The sequence below is a fragment of the Numenius arquata genome, chromosome 6 (genome assembly GCF_964106895.1).
Source record: "Numenius arquata chromosome 6, bNumArq3.hap1.1, whole genome shotgun sequence".
Taxonomy (NCBI): Eukaryota; Metazoa; Chordata; class Aves; order Charadriiformes; family Scolopacidae; genus Numenius; species Numenius arquata.
Genome location: NC_133581.1, coordinates 23,171,978 through 23,199,148, shown reverse-complemented (window position 1 = coordinate 23,199,148; position 27,171 = coordinate 23,171,978). Strand labels below are relative to the sequence as shown.

At 45.0% G+C, this 27,171-nt stretch overlaps 1 protein-coding gene across 1 annotated transcript in view; it reads right to left on the bottom strand.

Moving 5' to 3' along the window:
• MICAL2 (microtubule associated monooxygenase, calponin and LIM domain containing 2) overlaps window positions 1-27,171 on the bottom strand; it is a 107,333-nt gene that overhangs the window by 11,879 nt on the left and 68,283 nt on the right. The window contains exons 25-31 of the mRNA XM_074149933.1: window positions 21,982-22,174; window positions 18,397-18,569; window positions 17,055-17,129; window positions 12,961-13,058; window positions 9,234-10,599; window positions 2,461-2,555; window positions 283-375 (exon numbers count right to left, since the gene is read on the bottom strand). Of these exons, the coding sequence (XP_074006034.1) occupies window positions 283-375; window positions 2,461-2,555; window positions 9,234-10,599; window positions 12,961-13,058; window positions 17,055-17,129; window positions 18,397-18,569; window positions 21,982-22,174 (2,093 nt within the window). The remainder of the gene's footprint in view (window positions 1-282; window positions 376-2,460; window positions 2,556-9,233; window positions 10,600-12,960; window positions 13,059-17,054; window positions 17,130-18,396; window positions 18,570-21,981; window positions 22,175-27,171) is intronic.

The following is a 27,171-nucleotide window of genomic DNA, read 5'->3' as shown; positions in this document are numbered from 1 at the left end:
TGTATTCTTCTCTTATTGCCAGTCCCTATTCCCTCTCATTCTTCATACACAATTATGAAATTATGATGATCTCCCAGAGCACATGTGGATTTGTCACATATAGAGATCCAAGGCCCTGCCACATACATCTTTCTGTTCCTGATGGTTTTAGGGGATTTCCACACAGAAGGCAGTGAACAGCAGTGAGGAGCAAGGGGAGATGCAGAGCCCGCACTGGGGAGTCCTCATCCTAGCTAGTCACTCTTGGGAGACAAATGGGACATCTGCGAGCTACATTTTCACCTGTGCTTTGTGAAGCCTCTTCAGCTCCTCTTGTTTAATCAATTGCTTTGTCTCCTTCTCCAGCTTCCTTCTCCTTCTGAGAGTCCTTTTTGCCTACAAAAGAGAGAAAAAAAAAAAAGGCAATCAAAGCATAAGTATGCTATTACAGGTTTCCTCAAACCTTCCCCAGAATCACAGAACCACTGAGGTTGGGAGAGACCTCTCGGTCCATCTAACCTGACTCCCCTGCTCAAACTGAGGTGAGCAACTGCAGAGTGCTTGGGGCAACCTAACTGAAATGAAAATATTCACGTAGGAAAGTTTTCGTGCATTTGTCTACACTGACTTTAAATCATTTCAAGCTCTTTTTGCTACCCTAAGTGAGGGTGAACTGTGTCTATCAATGAAAAAATGTCCAAATCACAAAGTTGACTATAAACAACATACCACTATACGTGGCTTCTGCAGACATCACCTTCATCAGGTAAGAAGCCAGGCACAGGCGGTGGGAAGCACCAGTTTAAGGAAACAATTAATTTCTACTGCTGTAGCTGCTAAGTAGTAAAATTCACTTGGGATCACTTTTAACACGGTAAGAGGGACATATCCGAGAGAAACAGCCATCACAGGACACTACCTGAAGCCCTACAAAACCTTCCCCAACCCCATTTCTCTATGGTGTTATGGAGGTTTTTTGCCTTTCCCTGGGCCCCTGTTGCTGCTGCCAGGAAAGAGGGGCAGCACATGCTGCAGGGCTGGCCGAGGGAATCACCTGTGCTTGCTCCAGCTTGCCTTTGACCCAAGCTATCTGGAAGTGCTTCAAGGCTGTGGTTTTCCCATTTTGGAGGAGACAGAATATATGCGCACCATAGACAAGACGATTAAAAAGCTAACAAGCCAGGAAGATGTTAAATTTTTCCCACTGAGTTTCCCCAGAGAAAAACGGTGGTACTGGCAAAATAGCAGCCAGAGCTGGCAGGAAAAGAGGTGCTAGGAGGCAGCCGAGAGAAACAAGCTGAGTAGGGAACATGCATCAAAACTGAATCACTGCTAACACTCATGCGCAGCAGCTGCTCATTCACCCCGTTTCTGGCAGCTGCCCTGGCAGTGCTGCCTTTCCCTCTGCCTGGTCCTGCCTGTCTCTGTGGCTGCCCGCGCTGTGGGGAGTTGCTCCTATTCAGTTTTCTCCCAAGTCTCCCTTTTTTTTCTTCATTTTGTTTAAACTTTATTTAGTTCACCAAAATATTATCTTCCTAGAGATTGTTTCTCCTGTAACAGGAAGGATGAAAGATGAAGTCTGACATCTCAGCGCATCCTGAAACAGAGCCGCTGGCAGGATGTGCTGCCACACATTGCTGCACTTTTGCCTTGTGGCCCTTTGGTTCCTCTAGAGCTACGCAACAGGGTTTCCATTCAAAGCCCCACTTAGCTTTCAGCTCGGTTATGTTTTTCAGTGTACTGGGCAGCCACTTGCTTTGCTTTCCTTTTTTCCCCCACCCTCAAAGGCAACAAATCAACAGCCCACCTCATACTATTAATTCCACTTACTGATATTCTCTCCACAGGAAAGAGGTAAACATATTTCTGATGAGCTATGCGGGGAATAAAAGCTCTGTTTCTTTAAATCAGAGCTGGTTATCAAGAGTTCACTGGCGCTTTAACCCCACCGCTCCTTGCCAGCCACAGGAACCAAGTTAGGGCTCGGAGATCCTTGGCATATAAGGTCTGGGTCCAACTTCATAGCTCAGGCAGTCATGCTGATTAGGATAAACACAGTGTTTTCCATGCAATCTGCCTGTAACACCTCTCAAATGAAGTTGTATTTCCCCAAGAGAAATCTGCATCTGTTTGGTTTAATTTTTTCAATGGTTTGCTTGTTGGGCTACATATTAAGGCCACTTAAGGATGCAGCTTCAAAGTGGTTTCAGTGAAACATGTCTGCTTGTCATATTAAGACCTTCTCTGTCAACGTTGGTGTAACCTGGGAGAATTAAAGATCCAAAGAGGGAACAGAAATTTTGATTTTCAGCAGTCTTAAAGAGTTTTACCATATTTTTCTCTCCATGACAAGTAACTTCCACTGATAAAGCATTCCCATCCCCACTTGGAGAAATTGCACTGTGTTTGGATCAAAATCACATGATAAATCTTAAATACAGTCCAACTGAGGAAATATCTTTGTTTGCAAGTCAAGGTTACCTTGTGTGTTAATGAAGGCTGGGATTCAAATTCATCATCAGAGGAAGAAGTAGAACACTCAGTAGCTTGTTTTATGACAGGTGGGTGTTCACATCCTAAAATGCAGAAACAAAATAGTTAGTGAAGCAAAAAATACTGTTCTTTAACTTACACAGACACTTTGCACCTGTCTTGAGTTCTAATCAGCAGCACCTAGAGTAATTTGAAAATTTGGCTGACAGCACTAATTAAATTTTTGATCCCTGTCAAAAACTCTGTCTGGGTATATTTGATTTTTTTCAGGTATTGCATACAAATAGATTAATTCCTTGAGCGCCCTGCACGTAGCATGCTGTTCTGAATGCTCTCAACATTCATTAAAATGTATATCTGAAGTTAGCCATATTACCCAAATGATTGTATAAGGCTCACTATACAGTGTAATTGAATGCAAAAAGTCTGAGCCAGCTCTTAAACAAATTATCCTTATGTGGCTTGTAGCATCTGGCACCCATTTTTACTACATGACATCTGCTCAGTGTAAAATAGTTGGCGTCAGAATGTCTGGTCATATAAAAAAATCACAAATGTAATCAGAAGCAAATGGACTAAGAGAACAAGGCTTTATCACACAGCCTCATGCAACATAAATATTTCATTAATTATGTCTAAACAAACGTCACTTATTTTTCTGCTTTAGGAATATTATCACATCATTGAACTGTTGATTAAAATGCCATAATAAGTCAGGAAAATCCATATATCACAACAATGCACTCCATAAGGAAAAAACTCAAAGGCTGCCTTTGGAAGGAGCATGCTTTCAGAATTATAAATTAAATTACATTTAATTGCAGCAATTTTATCATGCCTATTTTTCCAGCATCTTGTTTCAACTGGGTGTAAATATTTGAATTTCTTCTTAATTTGTCTAATTCATAGCTTCATTCTCTTTATTTCAGAAAATAAAGCTGCTTTTGGAACATCTGTCTCTATGCTTCAACCTGCTACAGGGTTAATGATTAACAGCTGGGCAACATCTTGGAAATGTACATTATTTAAAGCTAACAGTGCCATTTTTCTTTGTATCTGAGAGGTAACAGTTGGCTTTCTGTGTGCAAGTTGTATTCAGATTAAAATCACTTCCTACTCTCCCAGCGTAAATGTTTCTTCTTTGCCTTGTCCTGGATCCCAGTCCTGAAATAGGACTTCTGTCTCAAGCCCAAATTTAAAATCAGGATCCATGAAACACATTCATCTCAGGCAGTAAAGCAATCAAGAAATTCTGATTTTTATCAGTGGTCTCAATTTTAGAAGCACCCAGTCCTTGCGTTCAATGAAGGTGCAAGCTCAGAGAGCCCAGTGGAACAGACTTGGGTCCTGCCCTCCTTTTTGCAGGACAGTTCTTGGGTAGAAGACAAGTTCTTCTCTGCTTCCCTCACTGCAAGCAAAAGCGGGGAGGTGCAATAGCCCTCCAGGTGGGTCTCCAGCCTCCCAGGTGATTCCCCTGCTCCAGAATTGCCCAGGCTGAGACCCTATACCTCCTTGCTTTGAGGCACTTGGAGGAGGGACACAGCTCCTGCTTGCTGACTTGCTGGGGACTCTCTGATGGCTCACGATTGCTGGGGTCACACCAGTGCCATGCACAGCCCCATGCTCTGCAGACAAGGGTGCAAATCCAGCTCCACCACATCTCTGCCCCTGGCAGGGACAGTCAGCTGTAAAGCTCTTCCCAGTGCATGAGATGGAGGAAAACACGGTGGGTATCACCATCAGTACTTCTTTTGGGGAGTAAACTCACCTATCTTGCTTTTCCCTGTGCAACTAAAAGTTTTCAGTAACTACCTTGCAGTCACACCACTGGTGAAATCAAATTCCATAATATGCAAGCAGCAAACCTTACAGCCCACCAGGGCTGGAAACACAAGCAATTACACGCTCCCTTTCTTCTATCAGCTGTGGGAATAAGTGACCGCTTCCCTGAGTCCTCCTCCTTGAGTGATATCAATAATTTAAAAAGCGTTACAAGGTCTAAAGGAAAAGCAGCTTGCTGTAAAACAAGGGCACCTGCCTCCTCCTCAGGGAGTGTGACATGAGAGCCTTTTGCCTTTTTGGGACAGAGAGAGGGTCAAGGACCTCCCCAAGGACTTCCAAGGGCTATCTCATGAGCACTAGGAAGCCAATATCTGTGCACAGAATAGATTCATAACATCCACAATGCCTATCTGCTCTGGAGAGCCAGGTATTTGCGTCTTCCTCTGCAGAGAAAAGCCATTTAGATTGCTACAAAACAGCTCAGCTTTTCAAGTGATGTGGTACCCAAAGCTCTGTGAGACAACAACCACCCAACTGTGATCAGCAACGTCCTTCATCATCTCCACCCAAGAAGCCTGTAGAAAAAAGAACCATGTGAAACCACTCAGTGATGAGGCATCTGATGAACCTACCTGTGCTCATTTACAGTTGTGGTCTCTGTCACATTTATTGCATGTATATTTCACAGCATTGATGTTCTCCACTAATATAATGTGGATAATTGAAGCATGGGCTGCTCCAAGGAGCACACAGCAAAGAATGACAGATTTGGGATGAGGATAAAGGGTTTTGGCTCTCAGATGTGTGGTCCTGCACATTTCGGGGATATAGAAACAGTGGGACAGTGCCTTTCAATATTAAAAGGGCAGCCATGCAGTGCTCTGCTCAACTATTTTTCTTTGGAGAGACCAGAAATATGCTTCAAAATTTACCCCAGGTGCAAATTTCAAGACAACTGTAACATGCATAGTAAGAAGTTACCTCACTGAATGAACTTGCTTTATGCAAAGCTAGAGAAAAATATCACAAGTTTATACTATTTTTGAAAAAAAAAACCCACAACAAAACACAAACCCAAAACATCAACAAAAACCCCCAAAAACCCAAACCAAAACACTCTTCTGTATTACAGCATTTACATGTTCTACTAGATGACTGAGCATTAATCTTTCCCATCTCCAAAGGGGTGGGATAGGCAGAATTTAGCTGCCAGCTGCGAGGATTTGGACAAGGAGTTAACACATAAAAATGTTCAACTTAGAGACCTTTACACTTACCGAGTCATTTAAATCTGAAACTTATAACTGTAATAGTAAAGTTCGATAATAATAATCTGTCTGCTCCAAACACGGCAAGTCTTAAAGCTTGATAGCTACAGAAAAGATTGCAAAACCATATTTTTTTCTCCAAATATTAACTCAACCCTTCTAGACCTGGGCTTTTGCTTTCCTGCCATCTCATTCCTCCAAAATGGGAGTTATTTATTACTTAAGTATTCTAACATTTCCCTGACTTCCAAATCAACAGATGTTATACTGCAGCTTTTCCTCCTCAGCTAACGTGACTTCGGATCACTAGGAATGGTCAGCCATGGGTTTAATTCTTAATTATAAAAGGGGGAAGGATGAAATATTCCTGTAATCTTTATTAATCTATTCTTGATTTCTACCTCACAGTAGTTACTAAGAGTTTAGTGAAGAGACCTTTCCAGCATACCTGATTTACAGCTGTCAAATTGCAGGAAACTGAGTATTAATTATTACTGTTATTAATTGTTATTCAGTCTGACAGTGTCACAGAATACGCTTGAAACTACAAAGTTGGAGGGAACCTCCAATTCTTGCTATTGGGACTTAGTATCCTCATATGTGTATGTCATAAGAGATAAGAAAAAATACATCCATAAAATTAAAATTCCTTCCTATGTCCAGTTCCTCACACCATGGTAATCCAAGGGTGGGTCTCAGACACTTTGCTTTTGGTCTAAGCATGCTGATGCGGAATGCCACCAGCAGTAAAACCCTTGCTGTATTCAGAGGGATCAAATGGACCAAAGTCCAGTGCTTTTGAGAACCCCTCCCTTAACATATAAATCTAACGTACTGTTTTTCCTAGGAAACTTGAGGTCCTCTGAACAAAGAGGGAGGTATCATATGGACAGGTTCAGAAGGTGATACCTTCTGTTAGAAATTGGAAATGCCACCACTGCCGTCAATCTGCACGTCACAGCTCACTTCCCTTTCCTGGGGTATTTCTGTGCCACGGTAATGACTGTAGCCAGATTTTGCACAGCCCAAAACTTCCAAGTGGCTCTGAGAAATAGCTCTTATGAAACAGAAAGCATTACCCAGAAATTCTTTAGACCACGTCTGGCTATCAGAAGCTTGAATGACCCATACGGAAGGTGTAACTGCAGGTGTAAGTTTGAGCAACAGGCAACCTGCTGCTTTGTAATTAAGATCTCTGCTTCCTCATGCTGAGCTTCAGCAGGTGGTTGAACACTTGGTAGGAGATGACAGAAGGACAGAATATAGTTTTAGCTTGGACAGACACCTGGATTCGAAATGTAGAAGTCATCAGCATAGGAAAGATATCTGGACATGTATTTGCAGATGAAGTAACTAAGATAAGGTGTAGGGAAAGATGAGCAACATAACATGGAAGTAAATGTGTGGGGTGAGACTGAAGGTCCTTCCAGACTGTCTCCAGGAGTGCATGTCTAAAGGAATGCTATTGGCACGGGACAGTCATTCCTCCCCTTAACACTTGCCCAGCTTCCAAGCATTTTTCAGTGCAGGAGCTTTCTAAATTGGATGTGGTTTCTAAGCACCTGATTAATCCTCAGTGGATTTCTCTTCAATGAGCTTGCCCAGTCTCATCTCAAGCCCGTGGAGTTTTATCACCCAGCTCATTTTTTGGGTCCACAAGCCACATCCTATTGAGGGAGAAAACACCAGCATAATGTAAGACCAACCATACTCACACAGAACAGGTCTGTCTGGCCTCAAATAGGATGGAAAAGCCCTACTGAGAAGAGCCAAAAGGAGTATGAGAAAGAGCCTCATTAAATTGGTTTCTGCAAGGTGCTAGGAGTATTTTTCTTTCTTTAAAGAAAGTACTTTTTCTGAGATTCATGGTAAATTTCAAGAGAGAAAAATAATGACATATAATGTGGGCTAAAGCTTGTCATCAGTTCATGACTGAAGTTTGCCAAGCCTGGGCCTCAGACAAGGGCCAATATGAGATAGAAATGCCATTTCAGAGAGCCAAGAAGGACTTGGCTCCTTACCAGTTTGATTTACTCAAATATGAGTGTTTGAAAAAGTTCAGGGAGCTGCAGTGCTGAAACGTTGAAGATGACAGATTACTGGGCAAATGGCTAGATCAAAACTGCATTTTTTTATTCTGAACAGACTTTGCAATGCCTACATTCAATAATTATAATAATTTAATGATTCCTCTTTTGGCTTGCACAGCAGAAGAATGCAGCATATATTAAACCAGCATGTTTTTCCAAAATATTTTAAATATAAATAACTTATAGAATTATTCAAACCTAACAAGAGTTTTTCCCATTTTGGTAGGAACACAACATATTTATTGTAATATATTTAGTTAAGAGCAAGTCAGCTTGGCTTAGCTGATGGATGATAGCTACGTATAGACTCAGGAAGTGTCCTGTTTGAGACCACAGGTGACAGGTGTGAACAGTAGCCACTCTCTGTGGCTTCAGTGCGGTCCTTAGCATCCTCTGGCTCAACGGGGATGCCTGGTTTTGTGAGTTGTTTGATAAAGGATGCTTCAAAAATCCAACCCAAAAATTAAGGAACGAGAGCAGGAGTTATTCTATTGATTTTAATAAGCTTCAGATCAAGTCTGTTATATACTACATATCTTCCTCACAGCATGCAGTAGTTCTGAAGCAGAAAGGATGCAAAAAGGATCTGACAGTTCACTGGGAATATTTCAGTTACTTCACATTTTACATACAGATTGTTATTTTAATGCTGCAGTACAGCAGCAATTTTGGGATTAATTCTTGGGCTGCAATTTAATAAAGAAACAAACAGGTATGTCAATAAAATTCAATAGGTTATTTAGTTAGATAACTGTGACTTTCTGCAACAGGATAGTGGAAAGATGGATCATGGAGAAAGACAGGTGGGTGCAGCTCTCATACCTCATGTTTTATACCTGAAACTGTGCTGCACTTAATTTTTTCTATGCTCAGATTACTCAGATTGCTCTTTGTCTGATATCAATATGTCTTGCCATCTGCAATTTTAATACTAACCTTGTTCTTGCAAGGAAACATGAAAATTGATGCCTTTTAATCCCTACAAATAGACTCGCAAATAGGTCACAGTAGGACAATAACTGCTATCTCCTCTCAAATAAAAGAACAAGGGGATATTAATGACAGTGAAGAGCTCTCAAAAGTATGTCTACAGTTCGGTGACTACAGCAGCAGACAGAGTTGAAGAGACACCTACTGAGAAAGCAGATACACAAAGCAAAGCTTCTTGCTATTGCAACCGTATTCCTTTGGTCTCCTACCTCTTCATGAAAAGGGTAGCAAATGTACTCTGCACTGGAGTTTTTGGTGCTTGTCCTTTTGTTTGCCCACTGTATGACCCCTTCTACAACACACTCAACATCACAACAGCAGCCGCTCTTCACAGCATCCCACTCTGCCTTACCACCTCAGCAAGTATATTTTCCTGTCCCAAACACATTTGAACAGCAGCAAGCAGCAGAACAAACGTGGGTCCAGAGAGCTACCCTCTGCTTGCAAATCCATTCTGCTCCTTTAAACCAGAAGCAACTCCTAAACCTTAACCAAAAAATGTATTTATTAAGTCTTCCTAAGTAGAAGTAACTATAAATTAAATATAATATGCAATAGATGTGTTTGTGTGATCACACACAGGTATTTTAAATGTTAAGTGGTATTACTAGAAATAAATTTTTCCACTCACCCTCATCTGTGGAAGGGTAACGTAGCCTGTCCTCTGGAGAACGGTCCTTCATGGAAGACAGAGATGACATGACATAATTCCCTTCTCTGTCACAAACTTTACTTCTCAGTCTACCAAAGAGTGACCCAAGACTACCCTTCTGTGTGGAGTCATCCAAATTGTCCTTGGAGGTGTTCTTGGGCTCTGGAGATGAAAGGAGGAGGTACTTTTCATTACAGATAAATATGTCATCCACAGGAGCCCCTGAAGGAGTCTCTTTAAAGGTAAACTTTTCTAGGAGACCTGGGACATCTTCCATCCTAGTGCACGATGATTTCTGAGGTATACTGGTTGTCTTGGGAGGCTTGGTGTGAGGACTGTAGACTGGGAAGGACACCTTCTCGCTGTAATCCCCTAGAGATCTCTTTTGAGAGCTGACAGAAAAATGACATGGATTTGAGAGAGGGCTCCCATTTTCTAAATACTCTCCTGACCACTCCCTTACTTTAAGGCTCTGTGCCTGAGTGTTATTTATTCTATTATTATTACTGTTCCTTTGGCTTAGGGAGTCAGGAGTACTGGGGAAGATGAAAAAAGCTTGTTCTGAAGAGGCTTTGACTTTGCTGTCTGAGTCTTGCTTTAGTCCCTCTGGAGATGAGGTTAGAGGCTCCAAAATGGACCTCTTGATCGCATGGGCTATGAGCCTCAGCGGTGATTTCGGCTGGCCAGCTGTGTGCTCCCTGGCGACTGCATCTGGATTCCTCAGAGCATCTTTTGTGTCACCTGGCAAAGCTGGCTGAGTATCATCTGCAAATAAGGGAGGCACAGGACAACCAGGTAGTTTGAATACATCTTCTCTCCAGTCAGCATCCTTCTCCTCTGAAGTCCTCATTGCTCCTTTGTTTCGATACCCCTGACTGGTTCCACTTAAGTTCGTGCCGTCTAAATCATATGACAAGGGTTGTTGTTGAGTATAAAGCACCATCCTCTTTTTTGCCTCCTTTAATTCTTGCTCAAACTTTTCTTCTGGGGGTCTTGTATTTTTATCATCTTTTTCTTTCAAATTCAGAGATGACACTATTTTTGACTTCCTGTTAAAATCTTCTGCTTCAGATGTACATTTCTGGTTTTTTACCTTCCAGCCCTGGGCTGTGTATGTCCCAATGTCACCATCTATATCTTGAGGCTCAGAAAAGTCAGCAGCCAGTGTCCCATTCCCAGGAGGCGTCCCTGGAGAATCTCTGGTGCTGCTCTGAACAGGGCAATGGGGCACATAGAGACAGATGTCTTCAGGCACCTCTCTGGCTTTTTCTTTTCTTTGAAATACTGGGCTGCAGGGTTTGAAATGTCCTGTTGCAACTTCTGGTGGTTTCCTGTAAGAAGCCAACTATGAAAAGAAGATTATTTTGCGGGTAGAAAAATAAAGTTTTTTGTATCTTTTATTTCATATAATATTTTAATCAATTTAACTCTTAACATAACACCAATAAACACAATATTTTATTTATATACACGCATACGTATGTAGATGATAATACAATAGGAAGAAAAGCTTTTCTCCCTAGAGGGCTAATATTTGTCTGCAAGTGTAGATCTAATACTACTGTTAAATTTAATAGTCTAAAAATAACATTATTCATTCTAAAAATCTGTCATATTTTTATGAATTGCTTTTAATATTTTCCTTAGAAAGAAACAGTCCCATCTACTGGAATATAAACAAAAGCAGATCTGCTCTATTCTCCTGGGTGCATTTCAGTTGCATCACCTTAGAGTTTCCGGCAAACAAAGAGACCATCATCTCTTGTCTCCAACTGCTTTTATAATATTGCATGCTTACATGGTGCAGGTAGGAATGAATGAAGTGACTCAGAAAAGACTGTAAAATGCAAGATGGTAGTTTAGAACAATTCAAATAGTTCTCTCTTATGATTATTTTTCATTTGGTAAAGATTTAAATTCGTTACTCTAGCTACTAAAATCTTCTGCTGGAGATAGTAACAAGGATAAACATCCATGTTACCTAGCCAGCAGACCAAAACTAGGTTTTTAACTTCTTAAAAGGGAGGCATTTTATCCTCAATGCTACGTGATAGCAGATAGAGAGAAGATTCAATTCCTGTTTCCACTTATGTGCCAGATTCCCAAATTCACACAGGTGAAGCCATTAATCTGACTTCTCATTTCCCAGAAGCATTAGAAGTAAGACAATAATGATTACTCCTTATTTCACAGTTGTATTTGATGACTAAAATTAATATTGGCCAGGATCTCAGCTAAAAAAACATGAGGGACACCTGTAAACAAATACCCTCTTAATCCTCTCTCTTTAGAGTAGGAAAAAGGCCACAAAGCGCTGCTTATAGAGCAGGAGCTGAATGGAGTCACCTCTCCTCAAGCGCAGCATGGCCAGGCAGCATTGTGCAGCTCTGCTCCCCTGGGATGTTCCCTTCCTGGCCCTATTGTCCTGCACCGGATATCAACTACCACTGTGGACATGGAAGATTGATTTTTTTTTTTCTAATGCAGACCTGAGGTCAAGCAACTTTAATAATGTTTAACCCAAGGGTGAGGACAACGGGCTAGAACACGGAGGACATGGGCTGGTCCCTGTTCCACCCAGCCCCAAGTTTGGGGACGTGCTGCCCTTTGCTCGAAATGGTCAGTCATGACTCCTGCTGCAGCACTGCAGTTAGGGCAGGCCCACCCTTCCTCAGCATTAAAAAAAAAAAAAATAAATTAAAAAAAGCAGAAAATACAAAGGAAATCCTAGGTCCTGATAAAAGCTGAAGATGCTCCTGACCTAGGGGCGGTGTGAAATCACTGGAACAGGGTGCCCAGAGAAGTTGTGGATGCCCCATCCCTGGAAGTGTTCAAGGCCAGGCTGGATGGGGCTTTGAGCAACTTGGTCCAGCGGAGGTGCCCCTGCCCATGGCATGGGGGTTGGAACTCGATGATCTTCAAGGTCCCTTCTAGCTCTAACCATTCTATGATTCTATGAGTCAGAGGCCTGCTACAAATTAGAAGAAGTCTTCTGCCCACCAGGTGCAAGTGGTAAACATTAGACACAGGCATACCTATGTGTAAGGGCTTTAATGGCCTGAAATCACCCAGGCTCCCATGCCAAGTTGCCTACGGCTGGCACTATGTGACCCCTTACCTCAGCTTCCAGATTTGCTCTCCAAGGCCAGTGCTGGCACTTGCCTTTCCCCTGGTGATGGAAGTGGCATTTAAGCCACCCAGATGCGATCCCTTCTCACTTCACTGCTGCTGGCACCTGGCCTTGCCCAACATGCCACACATGGAGACCTGTCTCCACCCAGCCCCACAAGCACACAGGCAGACAAACAGCCAGCTTGGGAGCACCAAGGGACAGAGATTTGGGAGGTTTCCTCTCCTTTGGGCATGAATTGTGGCACAAATGAAATCCCAGTGGCAATTAAGGGAAGGGCAAGGTGTTGGTGCCTACATGTTGGCTGATGCAACAGGTTAGTGCCTAACTCTCAGTACGATTGAGGTCCGAGTCCCACAGAAAACAAATGCTACTTATCTGCATGATTTGGGTATGGTTACATCAATCAGAGCATTGAAGCCTCTTCCCTGTGCATAGCACAGGCATAACTTCAATTTTAGTGGTTGCTGTGAGGACCAAAACTGTTTGAAAGAGCAGAGGATGCTCAGACAGCCTGCTAAGAGCAGACATGCCAATAGTTACACTCGTTTTGCTGTGCACACTTCTCTTTCATACCTGTGTTTGGGAGTGATCCTCTCCAGGACCACTTTGACAGCTGGCTGAGCTGTCCTTCCAGTGTAACCCAGGTTTCTTGCTGGACAGTAGAGGGAAGCCTGCCAAAGACACAGATTTTACCATCATATTTGTATTGCTTTTGTCTTAGATAAGTCTTGCAATTAAAGAATGAGTGTAGAAAGCTAAAAAAGTCATCTGGACCTACAGTAATGAAGTTTATGGCCTCACTCACATGTGTGTGCACTCTGTGCCAAACACACGTTGACATTTTCAGCAGTGGATCTGAACTGCTTCCACTTTTTGTCTGGACGTAGTGAAGCAGCTTTTGAGTTCCAGGAAACTTTCTGGAAAAACAGCCCTCTTTAGAGGGTTTCCAGGCATTCAAAGCAGAGGCAGTCAAAAGCAGCGACCTTTGAAGCTTTGGTCAGTTCTGAGAAATGAAGAAATGGATGACTTCTGAGAGTGCTGTCTGTCAGAGTGGGAAAGAAATGGGAAATGCAACCACCTGCAGGCAATAAGGACAGAAGCGATCCTGCCATGTCCCACACCAGGCCAACAGGCAGCGCACTGGGGGCTCTCTGAGTGAAGATTGCCTGATAGGCAAGGTAACTCATTGCTAACAGCCTTGAACCAAAACTAGCACACACAGACTTAGACCTGCTGGAAAAAAAAAAGTAGGGAGTTAACTTGTACCTGAAGGGAGTCAGGAGAGCTCTCTAATCTTTGTGCCTGTGGGAATTTTACATAATAAATACTATTTGGACAGAAGGAGAGTATCCCTGAGCCAAGATATTACTATGTCAAGCTTGAACATGACAAGTGTATTTACAGTTGAATCGTTAACTCCTAAACTCAATTATTAGTTCTGAAACCCACAAAGGTTCCCAAAGCAAACATTGGTTCTTGTATGTAGGGATTAAAAGCTGCATAAGGACAAATGCAACATGCCAGGCAGAGAAGATAGTTCCTGCACGTGGGCTTCAGAAAAGGCAAACCAGGGACAGAGGCTAAATTTCGCTTCCTCTCAGCGTCTCACCTGCTCGTTCCCAATCTTGATGCAATTTATTACGTTCAGTCAAGGACCGAGGGAAACAATTTGCTGGAGTTTGTTAAGGAACTCCTGTAGGGATCAGCAACCAAGGGCTGACCTTTATATTCTATATAGTGAATTGAGCCATGGGAAAACACGAGAATCCAGAATTAGGATTAACCCCCCCCCCCCCCGTTACCTGTATAAGTGAGCCGAGGAGTTTAGCCCTGTCCACTAAAGTCCTTTGCCTCCTGGCATGGGCGAACATCATGGCTCAGCACACTGAGGGAAGGTGCAACCTCTGCAGCAGCGACAGCCGTAACATTCATAAGGGCATAAAACCCACAGCCCAGGGGTCTGCAGGGTAATGGCACCTGCCCACGGGGACAACTACTTCCCACTACAGCTCTCGTGAGCATGCACTAGCCGACAAGGATGGGGCCCGCACATGTGAGAACATGGATTTGCGCAAAGCCACAGCTTGCCATCTTTCACAGAGATAATGGATTTATTCCCACCAAGATGCTGAATCCATATTTGCGGCTTCACATTCAAAACAGGATTTTTAAAAAAGTTCCCTTGGGCACTATCATGCTCTGTTTGGCCCAAAAGCTACTCCAAGTGACCAAGATAAATTAAGAGCACTGTGTTCCCTGTGGCCGTGCGATGGGGATTAAAGATTTTGAAAGGTAATATCCTGCTCTGAGCCTTTCAGCCAATACAACCATGACACTGATTTCCTTTCCTTGGCCGCGTACCTCCTGCTGTTTATGAAACATGTGTGTTTTGGGAAATAAGTCTGAAAAGGAGACAGATTTTTCTTTCATGTGACTGATGATCATATGAATTCTTGTAACTAAATATTAAGTGGATTAAATATAGAAACTAAGACTTACAATATTCCTCCAGAGAGTAAAAACTGCCTTTATTCTGTTCCCAGTATATGCTAAATGTGCTTTACACCGCATTTTAACAGCATACTTGAGGTTCAGACAAATTCATGCAGTGCATCTCCTTCCTCTCAAAGGCTTTTAGCTCCCTCTACAGCCCTTTGGAGGCACATGAAGATTTTAATAAAATGATGGGAAAATTAATTGGCAAACGATTAAGTAATACACTTGCTGGGAACAAGCTGAAAATGAATCGAAATTAAGAGTGACCTCCTGTCTTCTCTTCTCCCCTCTCTCACAATATTTTTTTTCCCCTCAAACCTGGAATAAGCATAATTTTTTTTTTTGATCTTTTAAAAACTGGGATCAATTAAGGCAAGATCTTAAATCCAAGCCTTTGGTGAAGACAATACCTGATTACAAGCCAATCCTCAAATGTTGTACAGTGCTCAGAGTCAGCCCTGAGGCTGACACAGATGCCGCAAGACATCCCCAGCATGGCACAAGCTTCCCCCAGGTGGGACATCCTGTATGGCTGCTCCAGAGAGGCTTCGCAGGCATGCCATGTCCCCTGCATCTCAGAGGTGTGGTGAATCCCAGGAAACAGCCCCCATCGTGACCCATCTGCCTGTCTGTCTGCCACAGCTGCCTCTTGGGGGAAATCGTAACAGGGCATGTTTTGCTGAAGTCCAGCTTGCTGGAAGCATCTCCTAAGGACCGTGAAATAGCCCTGTGCATCCTCCACTGAGGTACCCCAGACGTGTGGCACCAGAGGCCTCCAAGGGACACGTGAGTTACAGTACACACGTGTACCTGAAAGCATCTGACCTGGATGTGAGTCCTCTGCCAGGGAGGAGAGATGCAGCTTGTCTCCTTTTTTGAGACAGAAAAATTCATTCCACAGTAGGTACTTGCAAATAATCTTGAAACTTGTTTGTGCACTCGAACCAAGCAAGCCGAGGTGCCTCTGCTTGAACGCTGGTCACATAACACACGCAGGGATCCTACTTGTTTCAGGAGCAGAGCCTTAACTTCTCTGAAGGCAACTGGGACTCTGAGCAGCAGCAGAAATCCCCCGTGTTGCAGAGGGCAGTTGAGGGGAGGGTTAAAGAGTGGCTGTCACCACCATTCCCCAAAACCCGCTTTCTCCGTGCCCAGAAACTGTGGCACTCGGTCATGTGCACAAATCCTTTCTTTCCACTGCTGCACGTTCATGTTTTATACTTAAGGCTGTCAACACCCCAATCTAACAGAAATGACTCTGTTTCTAACAAAGTTTTGAGAGGGCTTGGGATGCTGGGAAGCTCGCCCAGCTCCCATACTGGTATGATCAATCCTGGCAGGTACCCGTGAGCCCTTAGTGGGGACTGGACAGGCACAGGGTGCACTTGCAGAGGGGCTGTGCCAAGGCAGACGGGCAACCCTGTTACGAGCAGCAGAGATGTGACCAGGGATGGCTGGCTTTTTTGGGTACCGCAGCCCAGGAGGATTACTTGGATGCAGCACCAGCTGCGAGGAGTACGCCACACTGTATCGAAAGGAAATAGGGCACAGACCCAATTGCTATTGAAATCACTGCATTTTTGTGTGATTCCCATAGGCAGGGACAGTCAGCCCAAACCAAGAGAAACTGCCAGAGGATAGGAACAAGTAATGTTCATTTTCACCAGCTCACCTCTTGGGATGGCTGTTAGTACTCTCTTCTTTTCATTAACCCTGAAACATCGCCTTTTCTTTTTCCAACAAAAGAGGTGATAGAGCACCTGTAGATAAGTGTAAATGGGCACCTCCAGGAACATTTCTAATATGCAGTACTCAAAATGTTAGATCCAGCATTGGACCTAATCAAAAGCAATCAGTGCACACTGGGCTATAGACAGAATATGTGGCTCTGGGATAGGGGTGCGTTTTCTTGGCTGGAGAATTAGTGCAGACACAACTTGCCAATGGGTGTAATAACGTAGGTAACAATCATGCAAAAAGGGAGCTTGATCTATTCAGGACAAGAAAATGGAAAAGAAATATTTTGTGCATTTTAAATCTCCATTTTCCCAGCTAGTGATGCAAAAACTACAAAACTTTTAAAGGAAAGAAGGAGAAGCAGACATTTAAGAGACGGGAAAACAGGATACAGTATAAACAGAAGATACAATTGCTTCTCAGGCTTTACTCACTCATTTGGAGTTTTCTTCTCCAATTCTGGTACTTATTTAATGCCGTGGAGTGAAAACTGTTGGCTCTCTGTAGTGCTGAAGAGAAACAGACAAGACACATGGTCAGCTAACGTAGCAAAACCCAGAGAGCAAAAATAGAGAGGGGAAAAAAGACAGGGGAAGAACCAACCCCAACCAAGCGGTGGGGGGGTTAGTTCTCTAACCAGCTCCCCCTGGTCCCTCTCCCCCGGCGGCGGCCGGGAGGGGGCAGCGCGCACCCGCCGCCGGCTCCAGCTGCTGGGTGGCTGGGAGAGGCTCAAAGACGAGCCCACGTCACCCCTTCCCACCTATCCCCAAACCAAACCCGGCTCTTTTCTCAGGGGAGCCGGGACGAGCAGAAAGGCAGACAGACAGACGGGCAAGGGAACAGGCTGAAGGGGTAAAAACTGAGGGATGCTGTAATGCAGCTGGGTGAGGTTGCAGAGCTGAGAGACAGGCTGCTCATGAAGATCTAGATAACCTGGCTGGCATGGTGGGAGGAAGGTGACCTTAGCAGCCAGAGGTGGGGGAGAGCATAAAATTGGGGAGCAAAAAGGATAAAAACCTTCAGTGACTGACTGCATGGGGTCACATGCTGCTAGGCATGCTTTGGGGGCTGCTGCTGTCTTTTTTTTTTTTTGCCCTAAACAAGGGCTTGGTTATTCAAGAATCAATTTGAATTGCTGTATGAAATCCCCTCTTTTCTGTTTGGATTAAAAATGCATATATAGATGTGGGGGTGGTTGGAGATGCAAAGAAATGAATGCTGATGGCCTTTTATTTTCTGCAAAACCATTGCTTTGGCTGTTTTTAGCGTATCTTTTAGTTCTGATCTTCTCCAGCTCCAGAAAGGAGTTTCCATTTGGAGTCAAACTGTTCCTAAATCTATCCCCACCTCCCTGCTTGCTATATCCTTTCTTCCATGTGCTTTCACTGGATGAAAAAATTTTAAGCAGCTGCTGATACAAATCCAAACTGAATGAAGCAGAGCTCTCTAGTGCTTCCCAATGTCACCCTTGCTTAGACAATACTGCAGATATTGCATTGACTACTAATAACATCCAAACTTTTTACCAGTGAGAAAACATTCATCCACCCCTGCAAGCTAAGCACAAGGTACAACTGCTCCAGGTTACCCTGCACCACGGAAATGCTGTTTCAGTAACATCACCCGAAAGACAGAAATCTCTCAAAGACACCATCAACACGTACAACCTCGCCACACTGAGGGCAACAGTCTCTGCTTCAAAACCTCTCCCCCCAGCCCTGACTTCAGCCCTCAGGAGAGGCTGCTGGAGCACCCCCGGATCAGGATGCTGCTTACCATCAGCGACTTTGGATGTTCTAGGGCTTTCCTCTGGCTCCACAAGGCTCCTGGTGAGCGATGCCCTTCTCTGGACAGGGCTCGGGCAGGTGGGGGGCTCCAGCAGTGAGGTCTGTCCTTCACTCACTTCAGAGTTTGATGATTCCCCATTAAAATCAGACTCCAGGTCAGAGCTACAGGGGAAAAGGGCGAGACGGAAAGAAAGTGGGACATTTCAGAAGATGCATAGCACGAAACTATTTGTTCCCCTTCAGTGCAACAAGTACCAGGATCAGCACTGACAGCGATGCAGGTCACAGATATACATGTTTTGCAGCCAGAGCTGACATCCTCATTCTGATTCTTTTCATTGTCATTATTAGAAGACCGTAATTTTCTGTAGGTGCTACACAGCTGAGATATCTCTATTCCCATCAGACTTCTGCTGCCTGGATTCACAATCAGTATGTTCAGCACCTGGAATCAAACTGCCACCAAGAGAAACATGGGGTGAAACACCACACTTCTGGCTTAGCAGGGACAGGCCCTTCTGCCTGCAAGGCTGTACACCAAGATGAAGAAAGGGAACCAAGATTTGGAATGCTGTAATTGGCCTAGAAGCAAGGCAGAAGGGTCAAAACTACATTCTCACCAGAAGACAAAGCCAAGGAGGGTGAGGAAACGCTTTTAGCCATTTGGGGGAACCCATGCTGGAAATCATGCAGCATCAGTTGTTTCAGCCCCAAGGTGACAGGTGACACTGCCCTGGCAACAGGCTGAAACCATCTATTTTGGTGGTTTCTAAATTGAAACATCAAGCATGATAAAACAACACCTTTTAAAATAAAAGCTTTGCAGGTATGCCTGAAAGCTGGGAAAATATTTAATTCAGCATACAGAAGGACAGACAGCTCAGATGAGAACTCTGTAGAACTGGGGTATTTTATTATTTGTTATTGCAACAATATCATTTCTTATGGTGCGCCGGGCACTTTGCAGAGCCACAGGCAGGGTTTTGGACCACAAGAGGCTGTGCTTGGTCCTGATCCCACTTCTGGGTGCTACAATTCAGAGGAGGAAAGAACCCGAATGAGAGGGGTGAGGATGGCCACCGGCCCGGCAGGGCTTAGGCAAGAATTTGGAGAAAATTGTAAGCATTAGTGAAAAGAGGAAAAGACTAAATGAAGCTACACGAGCAACCTTCAAACATGCAAAAGGCACCTTTAGGAAATAAGAAAACAAACCCTCCTTGTCCCTGGGAGCCACTGGAACAGCCCATGGAACAGTGAGTGCGATGAGGCACTTGAGCTGATCACAAAGGCAGATTTTGTCATCCCCTTCCTTAAATGTAATTAAAAATATGCCACACAAACACATGTGAATAGCACACAATTTGTGACCTCATCTCTGGGCAGGACAACAACCGTTTGAGGTGACTATTAGTCCTTTCTTCAATAATCATGGGATTTCTTTCATCTCTAAAGGTCAGGCTGTAAGGAACAGGCACTTTCAGGCCCTTCTGATGTGACCGCGTTCCCATCACCATAAATAAGCATGCCACCATCCCACTCGGCCTATTTTTAATGCAAACAATACTGCTAAGCTAATTCAGAGATTTATTGTGATGATTAATAGCTCTACCTTAAAGAAAAAAAAGAGGCTCTTAATGCTGTGAATAGTCCTGTTTGCATGCCAGGAGAAAGCTGCTTCGTGTTTGCATAGGACTGCCTTGTAGAAAGTAAAGATTTATTGTAACAGCCCAAGACACAGCCCAGGAGCCAGGAGGAAGAAGAGCGAAAGGAGAGGCTGCAGATGGTATAAAGTCAGGGTAAATGCCATAAAGGTAGTGCCTGCCAGTCCTGCACCCCAGCTTCACCCAGATCAAACCAGCAGCGGGGTTGGCAAGGCAGCAAGGACGGGAGCACAGCTCCAGGTGCGTTGCTTCCTGTTGGCTGGATCGGAGTGGCCTCAAATTTCACTACCAAAGCATACTTTTTAGGTGTCTTTCAAGCTGCTTCAAACACACAGATATGTATAAAAATATATAAATGTATGAAGTCTTTGATAGTTGAGATCCTGTGTGGATGGAGAGATACCACACTGAGATCAGGCAGAGCGCCACACAAAAGAAAAAGATCTGCCATTAACATTGATCGACATATTTCTGTTTTAGAGAGCAAAATGTTTATTTTCCTTGGCTGCCAAAGAGGTAAGGGCTATAGTACGAGGCTTCTCTTCTGATCTCTGCTTGATAGGTGGTCATTATTCACAAGTACCTACAGCCTGAACTGCAAAGCTATGTCACCAAGCTGGTTGTTTTCCCCGTCCCACCAAGTGCCCAGCAGCCAGCTCAGCAGTGCTATTTGTCACTTGCTATTTCTCTCGTCCCCCATTTTTAGGCAGGGGTTTGGCCTACCAGAGTGGCAAGAGGCGACAGGCGCCCGAGCTGCTGCAGCAGCAGGAGTCTGACCTCAGAGCTGCTGGCACCTGCCATGCTGGTGACAGATGTGACGTCACTTCTCACACCATGTCCTGCTGGCGGGGAACCAGGGTCCTTGCCGTCCAGCCACGGGGGCTGCCGCAGGGAAGGGAGCTGATCCCTCTGATCAGAGGGATTAGCCGACTCTCATCCCTGCCTGCACGCCATGGGGGCGCCACGAGCCGGAGCGTATTAGCGAGGGATACAAGAACATGCTCCGCAGCGGGGGTCTGTCAAACAGGTAGGAAACTGTTCCCCGAGCTCTCAGCCCCCCGTGGGAGAGGAACCATGCCAGACAGAGCACAAATGCCATTTAAAACCCCTGCAGGGAACAGCAGAAAGTTGCACTTCTAAAAATGTTGCTCTCTACAAGCTATACGCAACACCACAAAGAGGTGTTTAAAGAGCATCACAAGCATGAATGACCTTCCTTACAGAGCAATAGCTCCATGTTTGCAACAGCTGGCTTTGGGTTTGCTCCCCTCCTTGCTCCCCTCCCCCCCCCCCCCCATTCTTTTTTAGTTCTCAGTGGCGAAAACTGCTTTACTCTGGAGATACCAATCTATTCTTTAGATGGAATGAACACTCACAGATTCCTGCCCAGAAAGCAAAGAAATTCTAATCTGTACACAGAAATCAGGCTTCCTCTGACAGCTCCCCAATGATCAAATTTCAGATTTCTTAGGTGTGGACAGGCCCTGAAACACCCTGGGAGAGGACCGGGGTGTGGAGCTGCGGGATGATGTCCAGGGTGGGAGAGGACCCTGTGACAGGATGCACCTTTTGCCACAACACACCGACTGCCCTAATGCCTGAACCGACATTTGCTGCTATGCAAAGAGCTGAACCCGAGCTGATCAGGGCAATGTTTTTCTCTCTGATTCAGGCCTCTGTGTGGGATGTGAACATTTGAAGATTTCCTGCAAGTGAGTCATGTGTCTGGGGGATTTATGGCTGCGGCAAAGAACAATTGTTATTCTGAGCGTGGGTTTTTTTTTTTCTTTTCTCTTTTTTCCCCAATTATACGTACATTCAGTACTATATTTGTTACATTTTTCCTTTGTGTTCCAGAGAAAACCAAGCTGCTCTTATGGGGTTTTTATTGGCTTACTTGTATTTTAAAGTACCTGCTTGCATCACTGGTGACCATGACTCGGACAGCGAGAAGGTTGTGCTCGGTCATCTCTTCCTCAGGAATGACTCTCACGGTGGCCCACTCGGGGGAAGGGGGTGAGAACCAGCTCTCCAAGCCACAGTGGTCGGGGATGCTCTTCGCCTTCTTTGGAGAGGTGGGCTCATCGGCCGTGGGCAGGCAGCGGTCTGGGAAAGCACAAAGGTGACAGTGGGGTGTCAGGGGAGGAGGGAGTCTGCAGGGCAGATCTTGCCCCCTCATTCAGATGGTCCTTGGCCACCACCAGCAGTTTCCACAGGGGGCCCTATGCTGTCCCCATGATACAGGCAAGGTGCATGCACCAACAGTCTGGCACGGCAAGAACATCCCTTTAACCCGGTACAGCCCTGCCAGGGTTCACCAGCTTGGATGCAAGAAGGAAACTTCAGAGGCAGTCTCAGCTTTTGCAGCTGCCAGTCTTCACTCAGCTTGGTGGGACAGCCATCAGGCTGGGCTCCTGGTGGCAGCAGTAATGAAGACATATGCCAGCCACACAAGTAGGGATTTATGGTCTCTTCTCAGGCCCCAGGTGTATGTGTGTGTGTGGTGGGAAGCAGATGGACCAACCTGGCTTGGGTGGCTAAAACTTCAGCGTTTTATTGCAACTTTAGGTCAATTTAGGACAGCAGAAGTGAGCAAAATAAACACAGGCTCTTCAGAAAATTATTTTTGAGTGTTTACAGCAAATACAGACACTGATTTGGGAGAAGAAGCGGCATCACAGCAGTTAAATAGCACCATCCCTGACCTTTGAATTCAGACAGGAGGAATAAAGAATAAAGCCAAATTTCCCTCGCTCACCCCGGGTGATGCAGACAGAGCCAAAGACAGGAGACCATCTTTCCCTGTAAAATCTTTAATTTCTGAGCAACCTCATTTATCCACAGCCTCCTGCATAAGCAAATACAAATATATCAGCCACACAAATTCCCCCAGGGCTCAGTGCAGAAGGGACAAATGACAAGCTCTGGGAGTGTGGCTTTGCTTGGTTCACCTCCCACGTATGGTGCTTTTGCCGCATTTAATTCAACACTGTTGCTTCTAATTTACATCTAAGTGGAAAAAAATCAGACCTGGGACATGGCTTGTTTTCTCATCTATTAGAGCAAACTATCTAATAAACATCAATTAAACTCCTCTTTAACTTGCTCCTCCATATATTGCAGGAATGCGCTCAACCCTTTCCTTCATTTTGCAAGGGTTTTTAACTCAAACGCCCAGCACTTGTATGGCTTGAACACGGGAAACAAACCAGCTGGGAGCAAGAGTGCTATGAGCAGATCCTTGTCCCAGAAGCATCAGAGAGATTATAAACACCACAGAGCCCAAGTGCTGGCCCACAAGACCCTCCAGAGCTGCAATTCCCCGCCTATCCCACATGGCTGTTCACCAGGGAGGCTGCGGCTACCGGGCACTGCTGCTCCTGGGAGCCGACATGGCAGATATCATGGGTGCATGTCCCACACCACACCAAGCTCTAACCCCATCTTGGATCCCTTGGTCTGTCCATCACTGTCCCCTCCCTCTGGTATCATCTCTGTGGAGCTGTGAAACAAGGTCCTCAAAACAAGCTGTGACAGTAGAGCCACACCTTTATTCTGCATGATTCAGGTAGCTCCCAGTCTCGCCCAGAAAAACTGATGTTCTGAGCTTCTGCACTTCTCCCAGTTATTGTTTGTGCTCACCCCCTTCTATGTTTACAAACAGCCACCACTGAGGAAAGCCCAGCTGCTAGTGGCAGGGATGACTGTTCCACAGGTCCAACTCTTGTGCTGGCCAGGTGAAGATCCCTTACTTGCGCTCACAGACTAACATGGCTTTGCTGTAATTTTTTTAGTGGTTTTACTGATTATGCTTCTCCCAAGAGGCACAACATTGTACTTTTCAAAAGGCTATGGTGAGCTCTGGTCTTTCATGCTTCACAGAAGTCAATGTATTTTCTTGGCTCGAAAACTCCTCAAGACTTCAGTGCTAACAAAGAGTTGTTTTGTGTGGGTTTTTTTTGTTTTGTTTTTGTTTTTGTTTTTTTTTAAATTATTCTAATTCTATGCACAGGAGGCCAAGAAGGAAGGAGGAGTGGCTCACTGCTTCTTCAGAGCAAGATGCTCCCATGTGAAAACATGTGCTCAGGCTCTATGTCCAGCTCACTAGCACCACTGCAGCCACGTGTTTCTTGACCAATAGAGATTTCATTTCCTTTGGGAGATGGAGGAACTTCATCCCTCTCTGATTTTTATGTTTGACTTCTACTTTGGCCCAGCCAGGTCACCCACCCGAAAGCTGCTCCCAGGCAGTGCACAGTAAGCCTGGAGGCATTTAGGTGGCAGCGTGAGAGTCCATGGGTCACAGCAGGGCACAGCTGCCCTTCCTCACATGGGGCATAAAACGCTCCTGGGAATGGCCCCCACTCCTCCAGAGCTGGGTTGGACCATGACATGCCATTTGTACTCTCCAGAATCAAAACAGAAATCAGTATTGTAAGCCAGTTTGAAAAAATAACTCCTTCAACTCAACTTTCTCCTTAGAAGATGCTGCATTTTATATGAAAAACAGAGCAAGCAAAACCCCACAAAACCTTGCCAGCTCAGTGTATAAACTTTGTACCCATGCTGGGAATAAGCATTGCATGTGGCTGCTGAAGAAAGACAGTTCTGCTGAAGAAAGTCAGCAGAAGTGCATTTGCTTGCATGGTCAGTACGTATTCCCTCCCCATCCTGCACATTAATGCTTTCCACGCCACGCTAACAGGAAAGAGGAGAAAACATGTTTATGACTAACAGACACACACAGCTGGAGAGCATCAAAACCCACAGACAGACAGACTACCTAAAACGATTCCCAGCATGGTTCCTGAATGCAAACAGATTTCAAGTCAACAAGTCCCTCTGCAATAGCCCATTACACATCCATTTTTTAAATCATTACAGAATAATAGTCAGAGCTGGTGAAGGACCTCAGGATGTCATCCAGGCCACTGGATGTCACCTCTCTCTGAAGAGGTATATTTCCATGCTTGCTTTTTTTTTTTTTTAATCATAGTATCTCCCCTTCTTGAATTTTGCACCCAGAAGTTGGGCCTCAGGAATCTGTTAGACAGCTGAGCCCCTTCTAAGCAAGGTAAGTTTGCATTCATTCATGGGAATACTAATCAGGTTTGAGGTCAGCCTCCTGCATTAGCATCCACCCCATCTAGTGAAAGGTGTTGGACTAGATGATCTTTAAAGGTCCCTTCCAATGCAAACCACTCTATGATTTTACGATTGGAAAGCAAACCCACTCCTTACTAATGTATTTAATCAATACTTTTTCTGTGACATATGAAGTTGAATAAACTACGTTGCACTCAACTCCACAAAAGCAGGCAGAAACTGGACCGCCTCGGTGTGTCAGTGCATGGGACACCCACATGCGCACATTAACTCAAACACCATGTTACAAGTTCTACAGGACGTTTGAAAAGATTAAAGTTCCTACTGCTGTTTCTCACCACAGGGCTGCGCCTTGGTAACAGGCTCGAACAAAAGGCAAAGATGTCCCAGATGCCCCAAGCGTCAGGGAGTTTTTTGTAGGCTCTGATGACAGTACATGATTTGACTGGTCTCTCCTAAAAAACAGCCCTTGCTGCACCGCCAGACCGTAACCCTGACCCCATGTGCAGGCACCGAGTGGTGAAACGCAGCCTGGCAGAGCACTTCGGGTTTCCACAACAGAGAGATTTCAACCCCCGAGAACAAGAGGGACACAGAGAGTGGGGATAAGCAGCTGCTGGATTCATGTAAACGCCGCAGAGGAAGAGCATGGGCAATTCAAACAGAAGGCTGGGGGCTCCGCAGGCCTGGAGGCTGCCTGGCAATTACCACCTGCCCCTCCACGGCAATGCGAACAAATCCATTCGGCCACCAGCAGCAAGACCCCACCGCTGGTCGTCACTGCCCTTAATGTTGAAGAGGTATTAAAAAGGAGAAATATGAAAATGATCTGATATAAACAAGGAATTTAAAAAGAAAGCCAGAATGTCTTTAAAGCTCTTATTTTGCACAAAAAAAAAAAAAAAAAGATAAGAAGGGCTATCTGAACCAATTTCTCCTGAAGCAGCCCAAAGGCTGAGTGCTTACACAAAGTGCAGCATACATTTGTGCTCTTGAACAGATGCAAGACTAAATAACAAGCAGTCTTCATACCTCTCCATTCCAGCTGGGAGCCTTGCAGCTCTCCCTGTATCCTGGACAGCCACTCATCCTCGCAGCACTGGAAGCCCAGTCCTCAGTGAGACATTGGCACAGCGAGGCTGAGCAGGAGGATACCGATATTTTGGAAGTCTACTCCAGGGTAGAAACCATGCTCTAAGCGCCTTAGTGCCCTTATTCCCATCACACTGCATGTTGAGAGTTAAGCACCTTGGACTGGCACTTCTGGTGACCATTGCAACTAACTCTGGTCACGCACCGAGCTGGCTGGTACACCGGCCCTTATGGAAGAGGCTGAGCCGTGCTCAGGCAGGGGACAAGCTCGAGCTGTTCAGCACTTCTGGGTGCATGCAGCAGCCCCCCTGCCACCCCCGCTCTCTGTGGAAACTCAAGCTCTTGCAGAAGGATTGAGGTGGATATTCAGCTCCTAAATCTAAGGTGACAATTCCCACATAAGCTCCAAGATATGTTATCTAGCTTGTGCTTGAGTCCTTCCATAAATCTGTGCCTGGCTGTACTTACCATGTTATCCCACTTCTTCACCAAAAGACATAAAAATGGCCTTATTGCTATTCCCAAAGGGGAAGGGGCACGCGGGTGTCCCAAGCCACTCATCTGGGATTACCCGGGCAGCCTGTGACACTGCAGGCATCTCTGTGGCCAGCCGGTGCTCCTGCTCTGCATCAGGTTTCCTCCCCAGGACAGGAGTTTTTCTATTTGAAGCTAAGAGACTGAGTCAGAGGAATTGAACTTTATAAGATAAACACATGCAATGTAAAAACTAAAGAGGCATCCGGTCTGCGGGACAGAAAAGGGCACAGCCCCATTTCCTGCCAATGCACACTGGTGCCGTGCCACTGACCTCTGTGGGGCAGCACTAGACGTTATCAGAGGAGAACCCAGTCCTCGGGAAACAGTCACTCAAAATAGCATTTGCGTAAGATCTTACTTCATTTCCA